Source organism: Syngnathoides biaculeatus, chromosome 3 (genome assembly GCF_019802595.1).
Source record: "Syngnathoides biaculeatus isolate LvHL_M chromosome 3, ASM1980259v1, whole genome shotgun sequence".
In the NCBI taxonomy this organism is placed as follows: Eukaryota; Metazoa; Chordata; class Actinopteri; order Syngnathiformes; family Syngnathidae; genus Syngnathoides; species Syngnathoides biaculeatus.
The window spans coordinates 2590764-2607203 of NC_084642.1; the positions used below are offsets into that span (position 1 = coordinate 2590764).

The following is a 16440-nucleotide window of genomic DNA, read 5'->3' on the forward strand; positions in this document are numbered from 1 at the left end:
GCCCGCCCCCGGCACAGCTAACCTGCAGGGCATCGGTGGAAATTCAGCTACTGTGGATCGAAGACAAAGAAGAGGAGGAAAGCAGATTCGACGGCAGAAGAAGAAGAGGAATGTACAGAGCCTACAACTGAGTGTAGCGACTTTGAATGTTGGGACTATGGCAGGAAAAGCTCTGCGTTTATAGTCCATTTGTATTTCTTTTCAGAATTCAAGACTTCCTGGTAGTCAACTTTAGAATTGAAGTGATATGCTCCAGCTATTTAATGCTGTTTTTGGGTGCCCTATGGGTGCACAAGCCAGTGCAATCTGTAGGCCGGTCCCAAGCCCGGAGAAATGTAGAGGGTTGCGTCAGGAAGGGCATTTGGCGTAAAACTGTCCCAAACGGATATGAGCATTCATCTAAAGAATCCCATACCAGATCGGTTTTGGCCCCGGTTAACAACACTCGCCCCCGGCACCGCTAACCTGCAGGGTGTCGGTGGAAATTCAGCTACTGTGGATCGAAGACAAAGAAGAGGAGGAAAGAAGATTCGTCGGCAGAAGAAGAAGAGGAATGCACAGAGCCTACAACTCAGTGTAGGGACTTTGAATGTTGGGACTTCTTCTTCTTCTTCTTTTCCTTTCGGCTTGTGCCGTTAGGGGTCGCCACAAGTTGTTGAATGTTGGGACTATGACAGGAAAAGCTCTGGAGTTGGTTGAGATGATGATTAGGAGAAAGGTTGATATATTGTGCATCCAAGAGAGCAGGTGAAAAGGTAGTAAGACTGGAAATTTAGGAGCAGGTTTTAAATTATTTGACCTGATTGGAAGAAGGCGGCACGGTGCCTCAGCTGGAAAGCGGTGGCCTCACAGTTCTGAGGTCCCAAATTGAATACCGGACCCGAGTGTGTGCAATGTGCATGCAACGTTTATCAAATCCATGTTAATAACTATTCTTTCATGCTTTTACAAGTATTTCCATCTTTAAATGATATTTCTTACACTTTATGTTGTTTTAATTGTACTTCCCCCCCCCCCTCTGTTTTAAATGTTTTATTTCTTTGTTTCTAAATGTCTTTAATCACATCAGAATCAGATTTCATGGCCAAGTAGGTAACAACACACAAGGAGTTTGTGTCCAGCAGTCGGTGCCGTCCTGGTACGACATTTATGTCGAGTACTGAGAAGAACAAACAAAGTAACAAGAACGAAGTACAATAGACATTCAATTAAAAGGAACTATTCCTTATAAGAGTCACGCTTGTCTTCTAGCATTTGGAGCAGTTACTGTAAATGTGCGTCAAAGTCCCATTTTATGTTAAGCTTGGACAAAGTGCCCTTACCCGTTCCCGGTTCATCGTTGTATTGCCAGTGCAATGACAGTTGTCCAAAGGGAGCAGTTTGAAGTGACAAATTGTGCGATAGTCTATGGACCAGCAAGATGTGAGGGTGTGTCCCAACAACGGCACAAGGCAGAAACTAGCTTGAATGCCTGCTAGTTTTGATTTGTATTGATTGGTAGCGCGTACCCGACAGAAGGTGCTGGAAGAGCCGGTGGCCGGGATGTAGAGGGTCCGAAAGGATTCTGCCCGCCCTGGTCCCAGTTCAAGTGGCATGCAAGTCTTCAAGGGTGGGTTGGGTGGTTCCTACAATCCGTTCAGCGGTTTTGATTGTCCTTTACAGTCAGGTTGTCCTTTTTTGTGGTAGCCCCAAACCAGACTGTGATGGAGGTACACAGTATTGATTGGATGACCGCTGTGTAGAACTGTCTCAGCTCTTGTGACAGGCCTTGCGTCCTCAGAAGCCGCAAGAACTACATCCTTCGCTGGGCTTCTGCACTATATAAATACATTTTCTTTGCTCTTCCTTCGATAGAATTTGCTTCTTTCTCCCAAATAGTTCAGTTGTGCAAAACAACACTTCCAAAATATATCCAATAATAATTGGATAATTCTCTGCCTCAAACTTGAATCAAACACAATAGGTTCTCCAACCTGGCGCTTTAATACCTCTCTGCTGAACGATCCAGAGATTGATTTATTTGTAAGGAAGGATTGGGAAAATATTCTAAATATGTATGATTCCAAAACTATATTCCCATCCATACTTTGGGAATCAGGGAAAGCTGTAATTACAGGCAAAATCGTTTTGTACTCTTCGTACAAGAAAAAACAAGAACAAAAATCATAAAGCGTGTTAGAGTTACAAATCAAACAACTCACATAGGAATATGCAATGAATCTGACAGATCTACTATGGAAAAATGTATAATGCTAAGCAACTAGATTGCATATCACCCAAAAAAAAAAACAAAAAACGGCGTTCCTACTACAACAGCGAAAACGTAATATTTTCAAGTACAATAATCTGGAAATTTTCTCACAAACAAACTTCAGCGTGACAAAGAAAACATGAATTATATCTGTCCAAGATTGAAATGGCCAATTTACTCAATCACCACAGGGTTCCAATATTTCTTCAAACGATTACTGCAGTAGTTTATACTCATCCCATAATAAGACGGAATTTTTTTTCACATTTTTAAAATTTGACTGGTGGGATCAAGTCATAATGTGATTCAACTCATTAGACAGTCTTGTGCCCCCATAGGACTGCTGTTCAGAGACAAGGCTGAGGTGTGAAAAGATGTAAAAAAAAAAAAAAAAAAAGATCACAAAACACAGAAGATGAAGCATCTGGACCGGCGCGCAAGAAAGATCTGAAGAGGTTTTGCCGAGTCTTGTCGGACCAAATGGATGGACCTGTTGGCTGGATCGCGGACGGGTACAAATCTTTACTTCGGCCCAAATGCCAACAAAGCGGAGGTGGGATATTGCGATAGGCTGGTATTTTTTTTAAGAAGCGGGGTTCAAAATGAACTCCCGAAAAATTCCGCCAGTTTTTAGAAGAAGCTTTCTTCAGGCAGTGGTCCAAAGAAGAAGTCTGCATCTTTCAGAAAGACGATGACTACACGGGGCAATTTTACATGCAACTAAGTATCCCTGTGCATGGCGAGCCGGTGAAGCCCTGAAAAATGAAAAAGTGATGACATGGGCGTCTTCATCATCTGACCTGAACCCAATTGAGAAATTATGGGCACTTCTTAATCAGGAGATATAGAGTGAAGGAAAACAATACACTTTTTTGGAACAATATCTTGGAGGCTGTGTTGTCTGCTGCACAAAAAAATAATCAACTCCAAATCGAGAAATTTATAGAAGTATATAGGTAATTTTTTTCATGTACTATGGTAGTTTCTATCCATTTCTACTGGAAATGTTTGTGTTGTTTGTTTGTCATAGTTGTTGCGTAATTGTGTACATACTTATATTCTCCTAACAAAGCCTAAACCTCACGCATTTGAGATTGATTTACATTTGTATTAACCTAAAGCACTGTGGTGATTAATAAAAAGATTCCTCAAAAATGAGACTTTCCTAACACTTGCACACACTGCACAGGCGTGACCAAAATGCGCTGATACGCGCGATTGAAACATTCTCAGCCGCACTTTCAGTAGTGTGTGAACACATTTGAGTAGGCTTGTTTGAGACCCTCGCAGCTGTAAGGGCAAAACGTCTTTGTGAATTATGACCCTGGAAGTGAAAAGGAAAAATACAGTCACTGTCTACATCAGTGTTGACCAACCTTTATTGAGCCAAGTCAAATATTTTATATTGAGATAAAGAAAAAATGTCACAAAAACATCTCTCTAAGTCCACTGCTCGGTGATTGATAAGGTTCAGGGTGGGTTTGTGTATATGTAATGTTTTGGCTTGATAACACTTCTCAAATGTACTGTTCTGTTGTAATATTTTCCCTTTACAAAACCACATTTTGCCATAATGGACCTTTCCGACCTGTCAATCACTCGTACGATAATAGCCAATCAGATAGCCGCATTGTCTTGACACGCCCCTCTCGCCGTATTGTCCCACAAGCAATACTGGTTGTCAATAGTGTGCGCTTGGAAAAGTTCATGTTGTGAAGAAAATGGTCCTCAGGTGCGCTTGGGGAATGTGCAATGCTGATGACGGAGATGCTGCTAGGTTTCAAGGGGCCCGGTTGATTCATTTTCCAGAGCCTAAAACCCAGTTGACCAAGAGTCTACGATGGATTCAAGCTTGCGGAAGACCGGACGTACAACTAAATGTGGACAATATCAACAAACACAAAGCCGTATGTTCGAAAGTACTGTAAGTGAGGGAGAAGTACCTTCTCGGAGTTTGATTGAATTATTATCAGTGCTTTACACATTGCAGGAGAACAACTTTCACTTTGTTAGCATATCACTGACCTGCTGAATGAAGTGTGTCACATTTTATGCCGAAGAGTCGGGTTAGGGATACGTAAATGCGCCGTGTCATGCAAGACAAATGTCTATTTGCCTATTAGGATCACATCGGACTTTTAAGACCGAGGACTGGGTTCCATTACGAGCCAAGTCAAATGAATCCACCCACTCACTTGTAAAGACTACAATGATATTACTCCTGATCTTTCCAAGTAAAAAGTACACACCCTGCTTTACAATCGCAGTACGCTTCCACTATTTGATCCTGTTGGATTTCAATATGAAGTTTGTGAGGCGTCCAACTTTTTTTGCACCGATCGTCAACGTTTCGCTGTAACTCTGAGATTGTGTCCCGCTCCGTCCATAATCTTAATTCCGTGTACATATCCTTGGGTGAAATAGTTGAGAACCTTTCTGTAGAACTCTCTTGGACAAGTCTGACGCATTTGGCAAAAAAACATACCCCAATATTATCTGGAATACGCGATAGAGAATCCACTTCAAACATGTTATGTTCAATCGCCATTTTGAAAGCTTGTGGGACGTAGCTAAGGGGGCGGAGCTTGAGGTCGCCATCGGAAAGGTCAATTTTTCAGTGTGTGCTTGTGCACATTTATTTGGCTTCACAGAGAATGTTTTCCTACAAGCCGAACAGGAATACGGTTTCCGGAATGTACTTTTGTGTGTTTAGCTAGTCCTGAAGGATTGATAAAACTGAAGCCGCACAGTGAGCAGACATACGGTTTCTCACCAGTGTGTGTTCTTTTGTGTATTCTTACAGCCCCTTTTCGAGAGAATCTTTTCCCACAAACTGAGCACACATAAGGTTTCTCTCCAGCATGTGTTCTTTTGTGTATCCTTAAACCTCCCTCTCTCGAGAATCTTTTATCACAAACTGAACAGGCAAAAGGTTTTTCTCCAGTGTGTGTTCTTGTGTGCATGATTAAGTTGGTCTTTAAAGAGAAGCTTTTCCCGCAAACTGAGCAAGCAAAAGGTTTCCCACCGCTGTGCGTTCTACTGTGTGCTGTTAAATTTGTATTTTTGGAGAATCTTTTATCACAAACTGAACAGGCGTAAGGTTTTTCCCCAGTGTGTGTCCTTGCGTGCGCCGTCAAAGTGCATCTTTGAGCGAATCTTTTCCCACAAACAGTGCAGGAAAAAGGTTTCTCGCCAGTGTGCGTTCTTGCGTGCGTTGTTAAACTTGTCTTCACAGAAAATGTCTTACCACAGTCCGAACAGACAAAAGGTTTTTCTCCCGTGTGTGTTCTTGTGTGGATGTTCAAATTTTCCTTTCGTGAGAACCTTTTACCACAAACTAAGCAAGGAAAAGGTTTTTCTCCAGTGTGTATTCTTGTGTGTATTTTTAACAACGACTTGTTGTAAAAGGTTTTGCCACACTCGGAACATTTCACGCATTTGGTGTCCGTGTGACATGTCATATCGCCCTCATCATCGGTGTCCCGAGAGTGGGCCACGAAGTTGTCACTTTCCGCGAGTGGAGCCGAGAGACCGTCTGATTGGACTCCTCCACGGGGGTCTCCATCAGCTTGTTCACTTTTCACAATGAAGCAAGTCAATTGAACCTTGGTGATGTCGCATGCTTGTTCTTCCTCTTTAATGAGTGGGCGCAGGGGCTCCTCTTCTTTTTCCATTAGTCGGGCGCTCCGGTTTCCGCTGCTCGGGGGTGTGAAGATGGTCGCTGATGTTTGCAGGGCACAAGAGGACAAAAACCTGGTTTGATTAAGCTTTTCTCAGTACCATGTTGGGACTTTCATGTAGGTATTGTTTTTGTTTTGTGTTTTGGCAATGTTTACGACAAGCAGAGAAGCGTTAGGTGGGAGAGCAACTAAAAGAAAAACAAAATCCATCCATTTTATTAGCCGCTTATCCTTACAAGAGTTTCGGGGAGTGCTGGAGCCTATCCCAGATGTCGACGGACAGGAGGCGGGGTAACACTCTGTACTGGTTGCCAGTCAATCGCAGGGCATATGGAGACAAACAGCCGCACTCACAATCACACCTTGGGGCAATTTAGAGTCTCCAATTAATGTTGCATGTTTTTGGGATGTGGGAAGAAACCGGAGTCTCTCATTTTTCCACCTCCCTTTGTTTGTTATGACCTTCTAAATGTTCAACTGTATCGGACAAAACTCTGGACGGATTTTTGCGTCGTCTCTAACCGACTTAGCATCGAACAATGGTTTGTTTGACCGACACTTCCAGCCAGTGACGTGAATTGATGACGTAGGTGCACGAGCTCTATATTTTATCTTCTGGAAATTTCAATCCGCCCAAAGCTTTCATGCCTACATGCCTTCATGATCACAACTAGCAATTAGCAACTAGCAAATAGCAATTTTGTTCTCCTCGTAATCACTCATGCTGCTTAAAGTGCCGTTGTCATGAAATGCATGATTTTTAGTATAATGAAAAAACGCCAGCCGACGTGGACCCATGCGGTTTTTTCACCACAAAACATGAAAATGAAAACATGAAAATCCTCTCGAGGGATTTGTCTTCGGGAAGAAGCAGGAAGTGACGTACGTGGCGGGACCGCCCTCACGTAGACTCGTTTGTTTCTATTAGTTTTACCTCCGGGAAGGTAGCTCGTTCTTCCTTCGCGTTAGCCAAAATCCGAGCAAATTAGGCTGCGGCCTTGTTGACAAGGCTGAGCCTGCCGCCGGCCTTGTCGGCTGTGGTGGCTCGTCGCTGTGGTGGGTCATGTCCGCAGCGGAAGTGGGCGTTTATCACCGCTGCGTGGAGGTGGATAGAGCGGGGAGGTGGTTTGGCCGTGATCTGCATGTCATCTAAATATGGCTCGAAACAATCGAGTAATATTGCCCCTGACACTTCACTCGGTTGTGAGATATTTTCTTTGAAAAGAGCTTCTGTGTCAGAAGGGGCATGTCCTACAGTCCGGGGTGACGTCACGGGCAGTAAATGCAGCCAATAATGGCGACCACTTGGACGTCGAATGAGATTTCCGCAACTTTGCTCATATTTATTTTTTCGTTTAGACATTGAAGTGAATAATCTTATATGTATTTTCCATTTCAATATCTATTTTAGAATGTTTATAGGGATGACACTTGACATTTAAACTTTGCGAATTACCCCATCCAGTCACGTGGATTCCATCAGAAAGACACACGTGACTATTAAGGAGTTATTTACGAAACAAGTGAGTTCATTAAGTGAACAAACCTGCCTGCTTGTTGAAAACTGGATCCAGGAACGGACTTCGTCGCTCGTTTTCCTCTTTGGTTCCAGAAAATCCCTCCTAACCCTTCACAGGAGAGCCACGAGACTTGTGAAAACTCGCACTTGATCTCCGCTGAGCGACGACTTGCTGACAAACGCGTCGCGTCGTCTGCCGCTAGCAAGCTGAGCTGTGCTAATTCGAGAGGCTTCAACTAGCACGAGTTGATCTGGAAACGGAGACTTCATGAATGTTGGATAACTTGCGTAATGGACTAATGGGCGTACTAAGTCGAGGCTTCGGGACCCTCCCGCACGAATTTTATTTTGGTTTATTTAGTGAGGCGTGTGTGGCTCGAGAAAACCCACCTACGCGGAGTAAAAAAAAAAACTTGCTGCAGATGTCCTACGGAAAGCCAATCGGGTCAAACCTTATTGAGCCACACGTATCAGACACCTGAGAACCCACGCAAGCCTGACTTAGTCTTAACCTTTGAATTTTGTACGGTTTCATATATTACACACCACCCAAATAGCATTTTTTTGACCTGCTTGCTAAAATTGGACTTTCATCGTGACGTTTAATAACTCCAATCTATAAATGTCGACAGTTGCATTGATCAATCCATCCATCCATCCATTTTCTCTGCCGTTTACGCTCACGAGGGTCGCGGGGTGATGACAGTTACCAATCCTAATCTAGGTTTAGCCATCCATTAATTTTCTTTTCCGCTTATCCTCACAAGGATCGCTGTCATTGGGCAGCAGGCGGGGGTACACCCCGAATTGGTCGCCAGCCAATCGCACGGCACGTGGAGACAGACAAAAGTCGCACTCTCAATCACACCTAGTGGCAATTTAAAGGGTACAATTACTGTTATTGGGATGTGGGAGGAAACCGGAGTGCCCGAAGAAAAGCCACGCAGGCACGGGGAGAACACGCAAACTCCACACAGGTGGGTCCGGGATTGAACCCGGGTCCTCGTTTGTTGCTGTCGGTTTCGGAGGGCATAATGTCAAAGCAATGAACTCTTTTACACTCATTTTCAAATGAATCGATCAATAACAGAGATTCTTTTTAATGATGATTTCCTATAAATATTATTTTTTACAGTTTTTTTTTTTTTTTTTTGCATTGTAGGTGATGCATTTTGATCAAAATGATCACAACTATCAAGAGTCCGGGACAACAAACAGTAAATTTGTCGCTCAAATGTAATTTAAACAACAATATTTCTTAAACTTGCAAGTGAACAATCACAAACAACGATAACTGAAGAGCAACTTTCATCAACAATCACACAAACAGAACCAGAAGTGAACCTGAGGCTAAACGTGTGAAAACTAAATAGTTTGAACCACTGACGACGCCATTGTGTAATTTAACTCCCCACAGAACAGATTAAAAAAAGAAAAGTTTTCCAATGCATGAAATGGCCGACGTAAAATCTGCCACAGTTTTGGTGATTTGAGCGATTGGGACGGCGCGAATGGTGATAAAAAAAAAAACAGATAAAAAGAACACCGCTCATGTTAACCCACGACTTCCTTTTTATCAACATTAATACCATTAGGCATTGTGATAAAAATATTGCTCGAAGTTGACATTTTCTTGGGAGGCATTCTGAGGGCTAATTAAGAGCAAATTATCAAATATGTCAGAAAAGTAAAGTAAATAATGGGGCACAAAGAACCAGTTTGAAGTTAGTTTTGGAAGTGCGAAAGTGATTCTCCCAAGCGCCGCAGTATTATTGGCAGGCGGAAATCGAGGTTCTGCTGTATCAGGATTAGGAGTCCAGAACGAGTCAGCGATGGGCAACGCAGCTCCGATGTCTTCCTTCTCTCCTGCGACTTCACTGTGCGCCGCTCTTCTCAGCGATGCACGTTTGTCTTTCCTCAGGGTGTCTCCTCGCGTGCGTTGTCAAAGTCGACCTACGAGAGAATCCTCTGCCGCAAACTGCGCAGGAATAGGGTTTCTCCCCCGCGTGTGTTTTCATGTGTTGCGTCAAATTTGAACGCGCGCTGAAACTCCAGCCGCACACTGTGCAGGTGCAAGGTCTGTCGCCAGTGTGTGTTCTCGTGTGCATTGTTAAACTTGCATTTTTAGAGAATCTTTTACCGCACACTGAGCACCCAAAATGTTTTACTCCAGTGTGGGCTCTCGTGTGTATTATCAACTCTCCCTTGTCAGTAAATTTTTTACCGCACGCAGAGCAGGCAAAAGGTTTTTCTCCATTGTGTCTTCTTGTGTGCGTCGTTAAATTAGCCTTTAAAGAGAATCTTTCACCACACACTGAGCAGGCAAAAGGTTTTTCTCCTGTATGTGTTCTGGTATGCGTGTTTAAATCTCCATTCTGACGGAATCTTTTACCACAAATTGAACAGATAAAAGGTTTCTCCCCGGTGTGTGTTCTCGTGTGCGTGGTCAAACCCGTCTTTAAAAAGAATCTTTTACCGCAAACTAAGCAGGGAAAAGATTTTTCTCCATCGTGTCTGCTTCTCGTGTGTGTTGTCAAATTTGCCTTTAGGGAGAATCTTTTACCGCAAACTACGCAAGCGAAAGGTTTTTCTCCCGTGTGTGTTCTTGTGTGCCTTGTCAAGCCCGTCTTTAAAAAGAATCTTTTACCGCAAACCAAGCAGGCAAACGTTTTTTCTCCATTGTGTCTGCTTCTCGTGTGCGTGGTTAAACCTGCTTTTAATGAGAATCTTTTGCCACAAACTGAGCAGGCATAAGGTTTCTCTCCAGTGTGAGTTTTTGTGTGTCTATTCAATGAGAACTTGTTGGAAAAACGTTTCCCGCAGTGAGAACATTGGAAGCATTTTTTGTCAACGGGATGTGCCACTTCACCTTTAGAGTCTTCCTCCTCCTCCTCCTCATCATTATTGTCATTGTCAGATGAGTGCGACATTACGCTATCCCGATCCGAACGTGGAGCTGAGAGGCTGTCCGACTGGTCGCCTCCACGACGGTCTCCATCACCTTCCTCACTTTTCACAATGACACCAGTCGATGGAAGCTTGCTGATGTCGTCCTCTTGCTCTTCGCGTTTAATGCGAGAAGGCCAAGGCTCCTCTTCAACTTTGAAGTGCGCAGGACGAAGATCTTCTCGACCGGCGTCTGCAGGACACAGCGGGTCAAAGACGTGCTTTGCTAAAGTCAAGATCAGTCAAGTCTCATCTTGTAATTTTGCGGCTGTTTATGATTGTTAAACTTCTATTGACAATGTTTGCGATATCCTTTATTCATGCCCTGAGAGAAAATGTTATCATGCATTCTTTTCTTCTTCTTTTCCTATCGGCTTGTCCCGTTAGGGGTCGCCACAGCATGTCATCTCAGATGAACGCATATTTTTTTTTTTTTTTTTTGGGGGGGGGGCATATTTTTACGTCCTTCCTTTTTATGTCCTTCCTGACGCAACCCCTCTGCATTTTAGCCCCGGGGGAGAAGCTTACAGCACCTGTTATCCCCAAGCGGTCTCCCATCCAAGTACTAACCAGGGCCAAACCTGCTTAGCTTCCGAGATCTGACGAGATTGCGCGTTCTCGGGGTAGCTGTTTGCATTCTATTATTTTATTTGATAATTGTAATAACAATCCCGATAACAGTAATGGAATATTTGCTGACAAAGTTGTGGATATTGTGGTGAAACTCGCCACATCCTTCTTTATGAAAAATTCAGCCTTTCAGTGGTGCTCCTTTCAAACCCAAATAGGACCCGAACCCGTTTCCTGTACACTTATTGCAGCCCATTTTGTCAGGGTAAGCGGCTCAGAAAATGGATGGATAGATGCATCGATTTTCTTTGCCGCTTATTCTCACGAGGGTCACGGGGAGTGCTGGGGTACACCCTGAACTGGTTGCCAGCCAATCGGAGGGCACATGGAGACAAACGGACACACTCACAATCACACCAAGGGGCAAGTTAAAGTGTCCAATTAATGTTGCAGGTTTTTGGGATGTGGGAGGAATCCGGAGAGTCCGAACATGCAAACTCCACACAGGCGGGTCCGGGATTGAACCCGGGACCTCAGAACTGTGAGGCCAAAGCTTTCCAGCTGCTCCACCGTGCTGCCATTCTAATTTCAATCGAAACTGATTTGATATAAAAGTAATCAGAGTTACGAGCACAGACTCATAGCCAATTATATTTGTTAACTATGCTACAAATGTAGAAAAAAATATATTAACCCTGCTAAAAAAATATATATATATATATAGAAATCTGTATGGAACAACTTGTTCTGTAGAACTTTTGCTGTAATTTTCTATAGAATTTCTACAGAGACTTGGATCCTAAAGTTCTATAGTTCTTTAGAAATTATTTAGGAATGTTCGATCGATTTTTTTCATTTTATTGTTTTAATTTTAACATTTTTAGCAGGGAAATGTGGAAGAAATTTTTTTAAAAAGTGTCAGCCATGAAAAAAAATAACCAACAAATGGGAATATTTTTCAGAAATGATTTTCACATTTATGAAAATTTGTGAACTCCCACGTCCTCTGCAGGTCTACAAACCTGCTGTGTGTAAGACGTCTCCAGGCTGCTTGGAAACAGCGTCCCGTCCTTTTCTTTCCTTCTCTTTGGTCCGCCAAATTTCCTCCTCGTACTCTTCTTCCTTCACTATTTTGGCGCACATTTTCACACGACAATCTTTACAGTCAGATTTGATCTCTGGTGAGCATCGACTTGGTTAGCAGCTAGCAAGCGAAACTAAGATCAGCTCAACTCGCTCGAGGAGATTCAACGTTCACGGAATAGTTTATCCGGACACGAATTTTTGCCTCGTGGTGTTTTTGTCCAGTAAAGTAGCAAAGGCGTACAGTTTCGATACTCCTGTGCGTGTTGGGCTTCATAATAGTAAAAAAATAAATGAAAATGTATGCGGAAGTATGGTTGCATTGGAAGTCGTACGGCAATACTACTCGGACAAACTACATGAACCCGCTAATATTAAACGAATGCAATCTTACAGATGCACACTGGATTAATTACAATTTAATTTGGGGGAATTCAGGAAAAAGCGCAAATCATAAAACCCCGATAACGAGATTATAATCTGAAAGCATTAATATAGTCCGTTTCACAATAAATAGACGAAGACATGATATACACGACTGTTTAGATTACGAGGCTTACGTGGACGCATCATCGTGCATGCGTTGTAAACGTTTTTTTTTTTTACTTTTCTTGACTCGACGACCTCTAGTGGACAAAGGAAACGAGTTCCAGTTTTTTTTTTCCTCCATTGGTTTGACTCACTTTTTGAAACCGAGACCATCACACTGCCACCACCATGTTTGACTATGATGCCAATTTTATGAAATGCTGCGCTACTTTTACGCTAGACGTGACGATACATACGCCTTCAAAAAACAAAAAAAAAAAAACAAACAAAAAAAACCCTCAACTTTCATCTCCTCATTCAAATGTTTTGTTTGTCTGGACACATACAAATACGTTGTTGCGGGATCTGTTCTCAATCAAGAATAAATCCCACATAGTTTTCTCAATACAAATACCAAAATTTAAATAAATGGCCCCCGGTTTTACACAAACTTGCATTCATTAACTATCATTGGTGGGGGGGGGATTAGCCTCCATACACGGAAGCGTATTGCTGCCACACCCTTACCTCCGTTAACCTCTCTGTGACAGTTTTTTTTTTTTAAATATGCATCATTCTGAAATGAGTCAACTTGGCATTATCAATACTTCTTCATAATTTGAGATTGAGAAGAATAATTGCTACCTGAAATGATGTGATCGTTACACAGTCGTGTGTATTTGGTTGGGCAGGATCCATCACGTTTCATTGCCAAAATCCATTGATCTTTTCTCGTGTTTTCAGAGGCGAGAGAGTGAGGAAATTGGTAGCAGGATGGTAAGGATGGAACTACCAGGGAAGAGAGCGAGCGAGAGGAAGACCAAAGAAAAGGTTGACGGATGTTGTGCGGGAGGACATGAGGACAGAGGAGGATGCACGAGATGGGTTTGGATGGAAAAAGATGACACGCTGTGGCAACCCCTAACGGGACAAGCCGAAAGAAAAAAGTTTGAGATCATTCTGTGGACTTGATTTTCTTAAACATTCTATTATTTACGCCAGTTATTGATTAAACTTGTCTGAATATCATCAAGCTTGGCATTTACTTTTTTTTTTTACACAAGGTCAGTCGGGTATATTTGAATTGTTGGGGGGGGGTTTCGTAAAAAAATGAAGGTTTACTTTGACTTATTTGTGTCTGATGTTTCCATTTTTTGATGATCTCACACACAAACAAAAGAATCTGGACTTCAGAAGCGGCAAGTACTTTGTCATAGTCCCGTATCGAAGACTGCAAAAAAAAAACAAAAACAAAACACAACAATCACCTGGTGTGCCCGATGCTAGCCTGCGCCAAATAATAGCCGACACTGTCATGATGTTGGTACGTGCTGTATCGTACGACTTATGACGAACACAATTCTCGTTCGTACTCTGTGCTTTATTTTGGAACCAAAGATGAAGCTTCACTTCTCACTGCTGGCCTTGCTCTTTGTTGCCAGTCCCGTGGAGCTCTCTGGATGACTATTTTAAGACTAAATGTTATTTTAGTCTTCGCAAAACTCCGCGGAGGGCCTGCTTCGGGAAGATGAATCCACACAAAAGTTCTATTCAAATTACATTTATGATTATCAAAATATCACAGATCATGGATGAATCTCCTTCAGATGAGAAACACGAACAGTTTATGCACAATTCATCCTTCCATGTTTGTGCAAAAGCAAAGTAAAAATAGACCAAAAGATCATTTTTGGAAAAGTGTATAGACCGAATTATTCGTAAAACAGGTCATTTGTTAGCCAAGATTCTGCCACATCTCGAAATCAATAAATCAATAATCAATCTGCACAGATTGGGTTTCTACTTTTTATTGTGCAACTTCATTGAGAGCTTCTTTTGTCACCACCACACTTGTGTCTCTTCAGCTCATACTTGATATGGAAACTTTTATTACACACGGTGCAGCTGAACGGTTTCTCCCCAGTGTGTATCATGGTGTGCGTCGTTAAATTTGTCTTTTTAGAAAAGCTTTTTGAACACACGGAGCAGGCAAAAGGTTTTTCTCCTGTATGCGTCCTGTGGTGTATTTTCAAATCTCCCTTCTGAGTGAATCGTTGAGCGCAAACTAAACAGGCAAAAGGTTTTTCTCCAGTGTGTGTTCTCGTGTGTACCGTTAAATTAGTCTTTGAGGAGAACCTTTGACCGCAAACCGAGCAGGCAAAACGTTTCTCCCCGGTGTGCGTTCTCGTGTGCGTCGTTAAATTTGTCTTGTCAGAAAATGTTTTCCCACAAACTGAGCAGGCGAAAGGTTTTTCTCCCGTGTGCGTTCTTGCGTGCGTTGTTAAAGTTGTCTTTCTGTTGAACGTCTTACCGCAAACTGAACAAGCAAACGTTTTTTCGCAGGGGAGTGTTCTCTCATCTCCGTTCAACAACGATTTGACGTAAAAAGTTTTTCCACCGTGAGAATATTCGTTGTCGGGGTGACATGTTCCATCACCTTTAAAGTCTTGTTCATCGCCGTCAGAGGAGTGTGACGTTATGTCATCGTCGTCTGATACCGGAGCGAAGAGGTCGTCTGCTTGTGATCTACCACTGGCGTCCCCGTCACCTTCTTCTTCGTTATCATCTTCACTTTTCAGAACAACACCAGTCAACGGAAACTCCTGCTCTTCTTCTTTAATGCGAGGAGGGTCTGGATCCTCCTCCTCCTCTTTAATGTGGCGCCACTGTGGCTTCTGCTGCTCAGGAAGACCTCCCTCACTAACGTCTCCTGGACGCAAGTTTTCAAAGAAATATGGTTGTGCAAAGACAAACTCTGTACAGGAAAAGGCGTTTTAGTTATAGAAGATTAGAGAGAGAGAGAAAGAGAAGGAAGAAGCTACATTTTTTTTCTGATAATGAAAACAGTATTGAACAATGTAAGACAGTCCCTAAATACAGTATCACACATCAAGTACATTATTATGTCCATCCATCTATCTATTTTCTTTGCTGCTTATCCTCACATGGGTCGCAGAAAGTGCTGGAGTCTATCCCAGCTGTCAACGGGCAGGAGGCGGGGTATACCCTGAACTGGTTGCCAGCCAATCGCAGGGCACATGGAGACAAACAGCCGCCCTCACAATCACGCCTAGGGGCAATTTAAAGTGTCCAATTAATGTTGCATGTTTTTGGGGATGTGGAAGGAAAGCGCAGTGCCAACCCGGAGAAAAGCCACGCAGGGACGGGGAGAAGATGCAAACTCCACACAGGCGGGGCTGGGATCAAACCCGGGTCCTCAGAACTGTGGGGCCTACGCTTTCCAGCTGAACCACTGTGCCGTCCGTTATTGTGTCAAATTTTAAAATAAAATCCACGAATTAAAACGAAAATACATAAGAGGGCTTTGTAACTATCAGTTAAATATATTACCAGAGGCACGGTGGACATGACACGGTACGAAAAAGTCAATTTTCTGCACTCTCCACCCTCAACTGGTCGCCACCCAATTAAAATGATTATAATAACAAAATATTACATAATAATACTGGGAAATGGTTAACAAACGAGTGAGAATAAGTGAACAAACCTGCTCCGTGTGACACGTTTCGGGGCTCCTCTTTCATCCGACAAAGTTCCTCCGGGTCCTCTTCTTCTTCTTTCATACATTTTGCCCACATTTTTACACGCTTCGTTCCTTGCGGGCTCTTTGTGAGAGGCTAGCGAGTTAAACTAAGATAAACTCACTCGAGAAGCTTCAACACAAGTTGACCAAGAGAGTCAAATCCAACCCAGGTTGTCCTGAGTCTTGGCTGAGGCCAGAATGTTTTTATTTCCTGTTCCCGTCAGCACAACATCCGGTCATGGAACTCCGCGACGGAGGGAATGCTGCCATCTTGCGGTGGAAACCGCACACAGCATACCTCGCTGCAAAGTTTTAATTA

General features: G+C 43.0%; 3 protein-coding genes across 4 annotated transcripts; all 3 read right to left on the minus strand.

The window, feature by feature from the left end:
• Window positions 1–3549: 3549 nt before the first annotated feature.
• On the minus strand, window positions 3550–7830 carry LOC133497633 (gastrula zinc finger protein XlCGF52.1-like). Its single transcript, XM_061813679.1, has 2 exons — window positions 7478–7830; window positions 3550–5972 (listed from the first exon to the last, which is right to left on the minus strand). Exon 2 carries the CDS (start codon window positions 5923–5925, stop codon window positions 4897–4899), a length of 1029 nt encoding a protein of 342 aa, XP_061669663.1. The 5' UTR covers window positions 5926–5972; window positions 7478–7830; the 3' UTR covers window positions 3550–4896.
• Window positions 7831–9004: 1174 nt separating this feature from the next.
• LOC133497594 (zinc finger protein OZF-like) lies at window positions 9005–12369 on the minus strand. 2 transcript variants are annotated; one of them, XM_061813632.1, is made up of 3 exons: window positions 11989–12369; window positions 10320–10589; window positions 9309–9403 (listed from the first exon to the last, which is right to left on the minus strand). In XM_061813632.1, exons 1-3 carry the CDS (start codon window positions 12107–12109, stop codon window positions 9393–9395), a joined length of 402 nt encoding a protein of 133 aa, XP_061669616.1. In that variant the 5' UTR covers window positions 12110–12369; the 3' UTR covers window positions 9309–9392. The 2 variants fall into 2 exon arrangements, with proteins under 2 accessions (XP_061669615.1, XP_061669616.1); XM_061813631.1 differs by having other exon boundaries at window positions 9005–10589.
• Window positions 12370–14264: 1895 nt separating this feature from the next.
• On the minus strand, window positions 14265–16321 carry LOC133497640 (gastrula zinc finger protein XlCGF7.1-like). The gene is made up of 2 exons (XM_061813688.1): window positions 16086–16321; window positions 14265–15287 (listed from the first exon to the last, which is right to left on the minus strand). The coding sequence occupies exons 1-2, from the start codon at window positions 16174–16176 to the stop codon at window positions 14398–14400; spliced, it is 981 nt and encodes a 326-aa protein (XP_061669672.1). The 5' UTR covers window positions 16177–16321; the 3' UTR covers window positions 14265–14397.
• Window positions 16322–16440: the final 119 nt, after the last annotated feature.

Excerpts from the sequence above, each read along its gene's own strand:
- LOC133497594 (XM_061813631.1), bottom strand. The coding sequence starts at position 12,109 with ATGTGCGCCAAAATAGTGAAGGAAGAAGAGTACGAGGAGGAAATTTGG. Across the intron at positions 10,590-11,988 it reads AGACGTCTTACACACAGCAG|ACGCCGGTCGAGAAGATCTT; the intron begins GTTTGTAGACCT and ends TGTGTCCTGCAG.
- LOC133497633 (XM_061813679.1), bottom strand. The coding sequence starts at position 5,925 with ATGGAAAAAGAAGAGGAGCCCCTGCGCCCACTCATTAAAGAGGAAGAA.
- LOC133497640 (XM_061813688.1), bottom strand. The coding sequence starts at position 16,176 with ATGTGGGCAAAATGTATGAAAGAAGAAGAAGAGGACCCGGAGGAACTT. Across the intron at positions 15,288-16,085 it reads AAACGTGTCACACGGAGCAG|GAGACGTTAGTGAGGGAGGT; the intron begins GTTTGTTCACTT and ends ACTTGCGTCCAG.